The following is a 12404-nucleotide window of genomic DNA, read 5'->3' as shown; positions in this document are numbered from 1 at the left end:
TGAAAAAATAACAGACATTGAAGGAGTGACCCAAGCCAGAACACTGGCAACCACCCACAAGACTTTGGCATTGTGGTAGTGACTTGTTTATGGTGGCAATGACTAGTTAATAACATCAAGTGTTTAGTAATACAATGCTATTTTCTACTCTTACAGTACATTCAGCTCAAAGTTCAGAAGATGAAAGTATGTTTAGTGGAGAGAATGTGTCACCAGAAGCAGATTAGCGCTTACAGAAGGCAGATGGAAGAGCAAACGCTGCTCTAACTCTGTATCTCACTGTCACCAGAATCGCTGAGAGAAGAGAATGACAGCGTGGCTTCTGAGTGTTTACAGATCTCTAACGAAAGCTCTGTGTTCAAGTATTATTTCAAGAAGGCAAACAGAAGTACAGAAGTCAGATGCATGAAAGATGTGGTTATTGTGGGGATCATGACCCTTACAGAAGTGGTACTTACTGTGGTGGTACCATGGTACAGTGATGGTTTAGTTGGTATTTAGCCACTTTTAATATTTATTTATATATATATATATATATATATATATATATATATATATATATATATATATATATATATATATATATACACATACATATACACACAGTATACAATGGCACTGAATAATTATCATATGATTACCGTGGTATCTTTACTTCAAAGACTATGGTATTACCATTGTAAATGTCCAAAAATAAGGAGCAACCATAGTATTTTTTGTAAAGATGAGACATGAAATCAACAAATTGGTGGCATGCTGCTTTAAAAACTGCAGGGATTGTAACATTCTGGTGCTAAAAATCAACATTAAATTAAAATTCACCTTATTTCTTTCCTTTATACACATTATTGCTCATTATTGCACATTATCAGTGATTGTTATTCCAAAGAGAAAAGAAAACTTGTAAATGCTGGTTAATGTTCACAACGGTTGCATAAGCAGTGACAGATTTAGGAAGCGTTACTATTGGATACGTGCAAATTCTGTATTTTAAGTATAATAATAAAATGTACATTTAAATAACAGTTTATGAAAAGATACTTGCATTATAAAACTGTAACATTACAGCTTCTAAAAATGAAATATGACATTGTTTTAATATATTCAATGTAATATTAATTATATATAATTAGTGCTGTCAGTCAAATACAATTTTTATTGCGATTAGTTGCATCATCAATTAATCGTGATTAATCGCAGATTTTAAAAGTGCCGAAATTTGACACTATATATATATATATATATTCTTTCTTGTCAAAATTCATCCTTCTTAGGAAAGAAAACAAAACAATATGTAACAATATAATGCTTTATTTACATTTTCCAAACAAAGTCTTGCACAGTATAAAGATGCACTAAAATAGCACAAATTCAAGTAACATTAAACGTTTCCCAAAGTCTAAGTGGGAGTTTGACTAATTGAAAGAACTAGTGCCCACATAGGTTGCATATCCATTACAATGTGCATTAAATCCTGTAAACTCTCATCCTCCACAATGTTAATCTGCCGGTAGACTGTGGCTATCCGCTTTGTTACAGCAATCGTGAAGCTGCGTTAATGTTTTGCGTCAAAGCGTCAATGCCAGTGTTGAACGCTGCTTTAAACTCGCTATGAAAAGCGCTTGCAAACAAACAAAAACGTCTCATTCTGCATTTCAGTGATATTTAAATGGTAAATGGTCTGCACTTATATTGCACTTTTTTAACCTTAGCGGTTTTCAAAGCGCTTTATACTGTGACTCATTCACCCATTCACACACACACCAATGATGGCAGAGCTGACATGCAAGGTGCTAGCCTGCCATTGGGAGCAACTTGGGGTTCAGTGTCTTGCCCAAGGACACTTCAGCATGTGGAGTCATGTGGGCCGGGAATCGAACCGCCGACCCTGCGAATAGTGGCCGACCCGCTCTACCACCTGAGCCACAGCCGCAGGTAATTAAAGTGTGCCTTACATAGGTTGAAAAATACTTAATTTCTGTCACAAGTCCCATTTGGGCTTGTTTAGTACATCAAATAGTGTTAAGATGCCCTTTCTCGATCATTTAATCACTGACAGGAAAGCGCTGTCAGAGATTATTTTATTTACTGAGATTACAACCTCCGCGGCTCATAGGAGAGAGCGAAACCGCCCATAGTATGTCTATGGGACCGCTGCATTATGCAGTTTAATGCTAAGCTTGTAGTCTCATCTTGAAAGAAGGGCTGTGGTGTGTGCGTCAAATGTTTCGCCCTTCACACCAGTGAAGAAGGAGCCTTTATTTTGTACACATTATACATTTATATATATATATATATATATATATATATATATATATATATAGAGAGAGAGAGAGAGAGAGAGAGAGAGAGAGAGAGAGAGATATTATTTTATTCACATATTAAGCTGGAGTCCAACTAAGCTGGGGTCAGAGCACAGGGGGCACTTGAGCAGACAGGGTCAATGGCCCAACATTGGGATCTTGGCTTGAACCCCCATCTTTCTGGTCAGTAATCCAGAGCCTTAACCACTGAGCCACCACTTCCCCACAATGGCGAAAGCTTTCAAGGAGCATCGGAAATGTGTGAAATGAGAAAACACGTCTAAAAAAGGTTTTAGTTGAAGCATAGACTCAGTTATCACAATTACTCAAGTTTGCAGTAATTCTGCATCCTGCCTTGTGTGTTTTCACTCTATAATCTTTAAGACAATATCTCCAAATTCAAAAGAATTAAACATAGCAGCGGGACATTTGTACTTTTATTTTCTAGCATATCTAAAAACGATTTTTCTCATGGGGTTTACAATAGTTTACAGTTGTTTACTCCCATACAGCAAATGAGATTCTTGTTAGGCTTCTTGCTTAAGGTGTCTCAAGTTTTATTTCCTGTGGAAAAAGATGTACCATGGTTTTCTTTAACTTTATGTGAATTTTACATGGTATTTCTATCAAAGTGCCGTGCTGTTATCTTCTTATACTTCTGGTACAGTCTCAGCGGTCTTTGTAAGGGTGGTCATGTTTTGTACTGTGTGTAATGTGTGTCTCTTTCACCTGCATCAGGTGATCACGGATCTAGAGGAGCAGCTGACGCAGCTGACGCAGGAGAACAGCGAGCTGAACCGGCAGAACTTCTACCTGTCTAAACAACTGGACGAGGCCACGGATGAGAATGAGGAGAGACTGCATCTCAAACAGGACGTGGATGGTCTGCGCAGAGAGGTGGCCGACCGAGAGATGCACCTCAACAACCAGAAACAGGTACTGACAGCGCACAATGGTTTTTTTCTATGAAGATAATGGGATTTGCCTGTTGATCTCAGTAGATTTAAAGCAAAACTCAATTTGGCCCATTTGTAAAGTGTTACATTTTTACTTAATTTTATGCCATTTAAATTTACTTAGAAAAACAGTGTGCAAAACCTTGCTATGTAAAAATAAGTAAATCTTGCTTGTCAGTTTTTTCATTAAAGGGACAGTGCACCCAAAAATGGAAATTCTCTCATTATTTACTCACCTTCATGCTATCCGAGATGTGTGTGACTTTCTTTCTTCAGCAGAGCACAAATTAAGATTTTACAGAATATCTCAACACTGTAGGTCCATACAATGCAAATGAATGTTGATCAGAAATTTGAAGCTCCAAAAATCACATAAAGGATACATAACAGTAATCCATATGATTCCAGTGGTTAAATCAAAATCTTCAGAAGCAATATGATAGATGTCCTTTTTTTACTCTGAATCTACACTTTCACTTTCTGAAAATGAATCTAAACAGGTAAAAGTGAAAGTGGAGATTTAGAGTAAAAAAAGGACATCTTTCACATTGCTTCTGAAGATATAGATTTAACCACCCAAGTCATATGGGTTACTTTTATGTATCCTTTATGTGATTTTTTGAGCTACTATGGTCTGGTCACCATTCACTTGCATTGTAAGGACCTACAGAGCTGAGATATTCTTCTAAAAATCTTAATTTGTGCTCTGCATAAGAAAGAAAGTCAAACACATCTCGGATAGCATGAGGGTGAGTAAATGATGAGAGAATTTTCATTTTTGGGTGCACTGTCCCTTTAAGCAGTTTTCCGGCTCAGAACAATGTTGTTGATTTGAGGTTTTACAACCTTTTAAGGACATTTCTACCCTACAAAGCCAATGCGCAGGAACTACGGCAACACTGTAACTGAACAAAATGACTTATCCAGACAAATTTGAATGATAAAATAGCCTCTGTTCTCAAAGTTGATTCAAACCCATTTGTCGCAGGACACATCGTAGTCCAAAAGACATGATCTCAGACATAACATGCATTTTGCCACAATGAAGTCAAGCCCCCCACCACCACACAATGTACACACACAAACACGGTCGCACACAAATCTCCCATCAGCCAGTGTATGAGTCACAGACACATGTTGAGGTGTGGGCTGAATTTAAGAGCTCAACACTGTTAATGAGCACTAAGAGGACGTTTCTCAGTCATTATCATCCAGAGAATTTCTGTCGACAGAGTAGGATGGATACTGTTTTCCTAAACAGCAGAAGAACTCATCAAAATGGCTGTATGTAGCACCTGCCGCTCTGCAGATCCTTCTGAAGGATCCCGTCATTAGAAACAAGCAGCTGAAGTTTATTTGTAACATTCCAGTCTGATCTTATTAGTTTGATTCATTCACTTCAGATTTGTTTTGTAAATCTGTCACAACTTAATGGAGGTTTAGCAAAGCCACGTCATGTTTTGCCCAAGGCCGTAACAATGTCTTGAACACTGGGGGGGGACCAACCCATTTTAGGCGTGGGGGGTCGCGGGTGTCCTCTGTCCTTTACTTTAATAGTAAATGCGGTAAATGCAATTATTTAATGCATTTTAAATGCGTTAAAGTGTTTTAAATGCGACCAAAATGTTCTCATTTTTAGTTTGAAATTATATTATACATGTAATACGCCTGTTTCAGTCATCTTTTCTTTCTATTTTGTGCTTTATCAAAGAAAAGACGAATATAATTTGAAATTCTTTTCATCACTGATGCATCTGTAAAATGACGTGACATCAGCTGGCTAGCAAAAAGTTGTCCCGCAACACAATCTGTTCTTGAAGAATGTTAATGCTGCTCTTTTCCATGCAAAAACAGTTCATACTGACCACTGCTGGCAAGGTCCAAAGAGGGGAAAATCATCATTACAATATCATAAAAGTAAAACGTTTTTCTACGGCTCCAGACAGCTTGGAATAAAGTGCAGATGTCATTTGGACAACTATTACGGTGTCTTTATACTGAAACTTTAATAGTGTTTTATAGGATCTGTCCTTTTTGAACCTCGACAGCTCCGAAGCTTAAAATTCCTATTTTTATGTTCCAAGAAAAAGTAACAGCATATGGGTTTGAACAACATAATAGTGAGTAAATGAGTGAGTAAAAGTACATTTAGCATTTTCAGGTGAACTACTCCTTTACCTGGTGGTCTCTTTTAAATGAAGACCCTTAGGAGATTTAGGAAATCTTTAATTGACTGTAAATTATTACCTACAAATATTTCATGACTCTGTCCTTCCCAAACCCTAAAAACTCAACGGAAGCCTCAAATCACAGGTCTAATAGTTATAATCTATAATCTGATAACGCTCAACTTTGTATCTTGTCAATCATTTTCTTAGACAATGTCAAGTGAATTTTCAAAAGTCTCCCTGATTACCACATTCACTCAATTCCTTTACAGGATACACACATTCACTTAAAACGTCTCCGTTAAGGTTTTCACATTCACAATTATTAATGACATACAAATCACGTACTCTTTATAAAATATTTCCAATTCAAAATGGCGAATTTCACAAAATGTAAAATAGTTTGCACCCTTGGAAATCACTTTTGGTTGGTGCAACATTTCAATCAAATAACAGTGGTCAAATAGTGCACGTTTAGTTATATACTTACAACTCACATGACACAAACACAATAAACGTGTTAAATCGACAGCCTTGGTAACAATGTCACTTTTTTATTTTTGCATTTTGTTTTTATTTTCTCCCCCTTTTCTGCCCAATTCCCAATGCTCTCTAAGTCCTCGTGGTGGCATAGTGACTCGCCTCAATCCGGGTGGCGAAGGACGAATCTCAGTTGCCTCCGCGTCTGAGACCGTCAATCCACGCATCTTATCACGTGGCTTGTTGAGCGCTTTACCGCAGAGACATAGCGCGTGTGGAGGCTTCACGCTATTCTCCGAAGCACCCACGCACAACTCACCACACGCCCCACCGAGACTCTACCCTCCCTAGCAACCGGGCCAATTTGGTTGCTTACGAGACCTGGCTGGAGTCACTCAGCACACCTTGGATTCAAACTTGTGACCCAGGGGTGATAGTCAGCGTCAATACTCACTGAGCTACAGAAGTTTGGCTTCTTAAACTTGAGTCCCGCCTTCATCGATTTTATTGCTATCTCATATGACATTGATGAGCGGTGTTAGACTACTGTGCATGCTAAAAATTCAAACCTTTATGATATTAAACCTTAATCCTTTATTGCAACAACTTAATGACAATCATACAGCAGCACATAATGGACTGCAGCAGAACAGCAACAAGGATCTCAATTATTGTGAGGAACAATCTGCCCATATTTGCTTCCCTATAAGTCAATGTATACTGCAGTTACATCGTGGTTTTGCCCCATTTTGAACAGCACGAGGTTTGTCAGACTTTACCACCTTTTACTTTTGTCATTATTGCATTCAGCCTGATCTCATGAAAATGACGTGACTGTGGCGTCATTTTTGCTAAATAACATTACGTGGTTCCTTGTGTATTATGTATCGTGGCAGTTATGAGGTGAAATGTCCACTGAGTTCAATGTGAGGATTTTAAAGTTAATGCTCTATTGATTTGCAAATCAACAAAACCGACCTCCCCGTCCCAAACCTTCAAACTAATTGATCCTTTACATCACAAGTGCAACGCTTTATCAGTTGAGCTACCGCACAATTTGATCACGCTTGTAAATTTAGTTGGTTATTTAATGCAAATGTTAAGTCACGTGCTTCAGTAAAAGTGTTTAAATGTCACAAGATAGCATTGTGTGAGGAACAGGGCGAGAAGTAAGTGTTCATGAACTGATAATCTGCCGATTTACTCACAATTTGCGTGAAAGGAAATAAATGTCATTGTTGTTGTAGCGCCTCCAGGACACTGTGATACATACAATGAGACAATGTAGGTAAAGTAAGGTGATTCTCTGAGACCAGATTGAGTTCTTCTGGTGTTTAGGAATAATATGATGTATACCCCTTTCTCCTTATTTCCTCACCGTGACTGGACGGGCCAAGTTTCCAATTACACAATAGGTGTCATAAATCAATATTTTGGAATGAGCTTCTGTAGCACAGTTACATCAAATGCTCTGTTTGGACTGTGAATGATGTTTCAATTTGTGAAAGTTACAGCATTTTTTCATTGGCCAACGGACTTCTTTATTTCAAAAGATCTAGGAAAATTTGTTAACCCTTTAAGAATTTAACGAAAATTACAGCTTTCCTCCTCGGTGCCAAAACAAAGCTGTTAATAAAGTGGAAAATTACGCTCACAGGTTTTATTGTTTTCTGTGATAGTGGCGCAGCATGGCGGGAGGTGTGCGCACGCGCGTGTGTGTGCGTGTGCGGTGATTTATGTGTGTGGGATGCGGTGTGTGTTGGTGTTCAGTCCTTGTTGTTGTATAACAGCATTGAAAGGTAATCATAGACGCTGGTAGGAGGCAAAGATGTGTCATATTCACTCTCAGCTACCCTCTGCCCTGCCAGCGTTGGACTTCACAGGGGCAAAAGCACACAGGCTATATTTGGAGACTCACTCTTTTCCTGAAATGTGGTCCTGTAGACTGTTCAGTCCTGCCACTGAAGGACACTTTTAAACACACATCTCCTGGATGTAAGAGCCCCCTGAGGCCCCCGCCTACTCGTTAAATGAATTCTGATTGGCATTGACTCTTAATCTGGACCTGTTAATGAAGGTCAAAGAGAAAAATCTGTGGCTTCCTTTCACACTTATGTTGACATAATTCCGGCGTTACGAGCCTTTCACACCATGCATGTGTAATGGTAGCCAGCTGGTGGGTAGCTGTTTAGTGTAAACCTCATTCCCCTGGCCTTAACAGCCACACTAGTGACTGATACTTGTGGTTGTAGCCTTTAGCCTCCTCGTTAGCACGCCCGCCTTCCATATCGAAGACCCCGGTTCGAGTCACGCTCAGGACAGTTTACACATGTTCTTATATTTATAATGCCAGACGGTGCACGGCGAAATGGAAAATACAAGTGTTTTCAGATGTATTTTTAAAAGTTGAATTGTTTCAATTAAATTAAATCAATTAAAATGCAGCACGATGTCCTGTGTGAACGCCCCTTTATTTCAGCATTCTGTTTGCTGCTTTAGTACTGATAGTGCTGGTTTGAAGCAGATACTGCATAAACTATAAGTTATCACTGGGTGCGTTTACATGCACGTTCTTACACCGATTATGCTTAATAAGCTGACAACGCATGCGGTCATATAAACGCAATAAACCGTGTTCCTTTAGCGGTGTAAAGGCCATAAACAGCTTATGAATAACCCGATCGACACGGGTACATTTTTGCCCTTTACGCCGATTTGGCGTGGCATGTAAACACCTTACCCGGAGTTCTTACCAGCTCATCCAATGTGCGCACTTGTTGAGTGCATGCCTCTTCTTGGTGTGTATGTAAATGGGGTCAATGATGTTTTTAATATCATCAGGGTTCCCATAGTTATGGAAAATCGGGAAAAATCAGGGAGATTGAAATTTCCGGATCTGGAAAGACATTAAAATGAATAAAATCTTAAAAAGTCTTAAAAAGAAAATAAATCAGTTATGCTTGGCTATTAAATATTTAATTAGTGCGGTGTTTATATAAGATTTTTAAAATATTTATCCAGTAATAAGTAACCACTGAAAAAGGCATGGAAAGGCATTGGTCATATAGTGTGGCAAGCCTATTTTATGCATTAATCGGATTAAAAATGGGTTTGTAGTGGCTTTATTTCAAATAAAACAACAAAAAACTAACATTTGTTTTTAATAAATAATTAATATGCTATTAAAGGGATTATATCATTGGCAACAGGATTTTTTGCGGCTTTGAAATTAGTGACATGTATTTTTTTAGCCATATGATGAACATTATCGGTAAACTGAGATTAATAATTTAACCTATAAAGCTGTGTGTATCTTTGTTCAAGCTGAAGAGCCAAACAACCAATGGTATGTAAGTTTCACATGTTTATGGCACCATCTAGTGGTTATTTGTGAAAAAAGTAGTTTCAATGTTTATATCGATCTATTTAAAATGGCGAAAATTGACATATGTTGGGATAAATGACAGCTCATTTTAATAAAGTAAAAATGACAGTACTGATTATATTGTCACTGATATTTTAAAATGATAATTTGCTGAATATAAGCAACTTGAGCTTGGTTAAACTTTTGAATATTATTTTATTGAAAACCCACATTTCCAAATCCATGTATCAAATATGATACACCAGGCTTTTGAGCTATATCACTCAATCACCTTTATATTCCTTTCATGCATGCCACAAAAAAATAAAAAAATAAAGAGGTGAAAAAAGTTTTACAGTTTCCCTTATTAAATGTCAATATAGTGTTTGGTGCGTGAAATAAATTTGATAAAAATTGTTAGTTGATAAATAACATTATATTCATATTGTTTTTGATGTGCCGGGCTGAACTGTGATACATATTAAAGCCATATTTACAGACCAAAGAGAGGTCAAACTCTCAAACATTTGGTATCTCTGAAAAGCCCAGGGAGTCCTCTGACTATACCCCAAGATTTACCAATGTAGCATATATGGGCTAAGAAAAACTTAAATAACAAATGTCGTACACAAAGATGTATTGCTGGGCCTCAGGAGGATAATGACCTTTAAATCCTAATGTATTATTTCTTTTAACAGTTTGTCTGATGAAAAACAGTTTAATGTAAAACAAATTGAATATTCCGACATTTCTTTCATATTTTACAGGGTTTAAAGGGTTAAGAGGTAATTTACATATTTAAGTCTTAAAGGTACAGTAGCAATAACAGTCTGTTTAGCTGTACGAGTGGAGAATGGTCCTGCAAAACTAAGTTACAAATGTTTTGGTGCAAGAATTCTTGACTAACATCATAAGCAGACTTCATATGTTACAAATGAAGAGTTTTTAAGAGTTTTAAAACTACTTTTTAAGAGTTGAGAATGATGTTTATGTGTGCAGAACATCGAGACACTGAAGACGACGTGTACGATGCTGGAGGAGCAGGTGCTGGAGCTGGAGACACTGAATGATGAGCTGCTGGAGAAAGAGAGACAGTGGGAGAGCTGGAGAACTTCTTTGGACGAGGAGAAGAATGAGGCAGAGAGAAGATCTCGAGACATACAGAGACAACTGGACAGCGAAAAACAGAACAGGTACAACATGCACACACACAAACTTACACATATAAACTGTATATAATGTTAGAGCCGTGGCTTAGCAGTTATATTGAGCAATTGAGCGAATGTGGGTCCCTGTGACCCCTCACAGGAACTTAGGAAGAGTATTGTTTCATTTGTTATGTGAAATCTTAAATGTTTGGTTTATGTTTCTCTCTGTTTCTCCAGACTCCGTGCAGAGCAGCGTAATTCTGAGTCTCGTCAATCCATTGAACTGGCTGTGAAAGAACACAAAGCTGAGATTCTGGTGCTGCAACAGGCTCTAAAAGACCAGAAACTCAAAGCCGAGGGCCTCTCTGATACAGTAAGCGTGCATGCATATGTGTCTGTTCTCTGCTTAGACTTTGTTCATACTCTGGGCTGGTGTGGCATAATGGTTAAAGCTCAGAGTTGATATCCAAAAGGTTGTTGGTTTGAAAACAATTTATGAATTATCAGCATTATGTCTTTGATCAAGATGTTTAACCTCAGGTTACTACAGTGGGACTGTCCCAATAGTAAGTGAACTGTATGAAGCGTTGTATAAAAGTGTCTGCTTAACAACTAACTACTCACTGTGTTTCTCAGATGAGTGATCTGGAGAAGAAACACGCTATGCTGGAAATGAACGCTCGCAGTCTGCAACAGAAGCTGGAGACAGAGAGAGAACTCAAACAAAGACTCATGGACGAGGTATTTGACTTTACTTACGTCACTTTACTTCTCTTTACTAACACTGCTCTACTAATGTAACTTTATCTATATCATTCATTACACATTACTATCTTTTACCAAGGTCACTTTACTTGTGTCACTTTACTAACATCACTTTACTGAAGTCACTTTTTTACTTCACTTGCCTAAAGTCCCTTTACAAACCTCACTTTACTAACGTTTCTTTAATTGCGACACTCTACTAACATCAATTTCCTAGTGTCACTTTACTAACCTCACTTTCTTAACATCATTTTTACTTAACTTTACTAATGTTACTTTACTAACATTATTTTACTAACGTCGCTTTACATTCACCACTTCCTTAATGTCACTTTACTAACATCACTTTACTAATGTCGCTATACTAATGTCACTTTACCAACATCCCTTTATTAATGTCACATTACTACAGTCACGTCACTAACATCAGTTTACTTCACTTTTCTTACAACACTTTACTAACATTATTTAACTAACATCACTTTATTAACATCACTGATCTAACGTCACTTTACTAACATTACTTCCCTAATGTCACTATACTAATATCACTTTAATAACATCCCTTTATTAATGTCACTTTACTAATATTACTTTCCTAATGTCACTTTACTAACATCCTTCACTAACATCACTTTCCTAACGTCACTATACTAACTTCACTTTACTAACAGTATTTAACTAACGTCACTATATTTACATCACTGAACTAACATCACTTTCCTAACATTACTTTCCTAATGTCACATTACTAATATCACTTTAATAACATCCCTTTATTAATGTCACGTTCCTAATATTACTTTCCTAATGTCACTTTACCAACATCCTTCACTAACATCACTTTCCTAACATCACTTTACTAACAGTATTTAACTAACGTCAATATATTAACATCACTGAACTAACATCACTTCCCTAACGTCACTTTACTTCACTTTGCTTACAACACTTTACTAACATTATTTAACTAACGTCACTATATTAACATCACTGAACTAACGTCACTTTACTACAGTCACTTCACTAACATCAGTTTACTTCACTTTGCTTACAACACTTTACTAACATTATTTAACTAACATCACTTTATTAACATCACTGAACTAACGTCACTTTACTAACATTACTTCCCTAATGTCACTATACTAATATCACTTTAATAACATCCCTTTATTAATGTCACTTTACTAATATTACTTTCCTAATGTCACTTTACT

The 12404-nt window shown here is 37.2% G+C and overlaps 1 protein-coding gene across 1 annotated transcript in view; it reads left to right on the top strand.

Moving 5' to 3' along the window:
* LOC127621317 (citron Rho-interacting kinase-like) overlaps positions 1–12404 on the top strand; it is a 91655-nt gene that overhangs the window by 45509 nt on the left and 33742 nt on the right. The window contains exons 16-19 of the mRNA XM_052094873.1: positions 3042–3239; positions 10271–10464; positions 10657–10792; positions 11056–11160. Of these exons, the coding sequence (XP_051950833.1) occupies positions 3042–3239; positions 10271–10464; positions 10657–10792; positions 11056–11160 (633 nt within the window). The remainder of the gene's footprint in view (positions 1–3041; positions 3240–10270; positions 10465–10656; positions 10793–11055; positions 11161–12404) is intronic.

Source organism: Xyrauchen texanus, chromosome 27 (assembly GCF_025860055.1).
Source record: "Xyrauchen texanus isolate HMW12.3.18 chromosome 27, RBS_HiC_50CHRs, whole genome shotgun sequence".
NCBI classification, from domain to species: domain Eukaryota; kingdom Metazoa; phylum Chordata; class Actinopteri; order Cypriniformes; family Catostomidae; genus Xyrauchen; species Xyrauchen texanus.
Note: the sequence above shows the minus strand (reverse complement) of the source record. Positions and strands in the feature narration are given on the sequence as shown.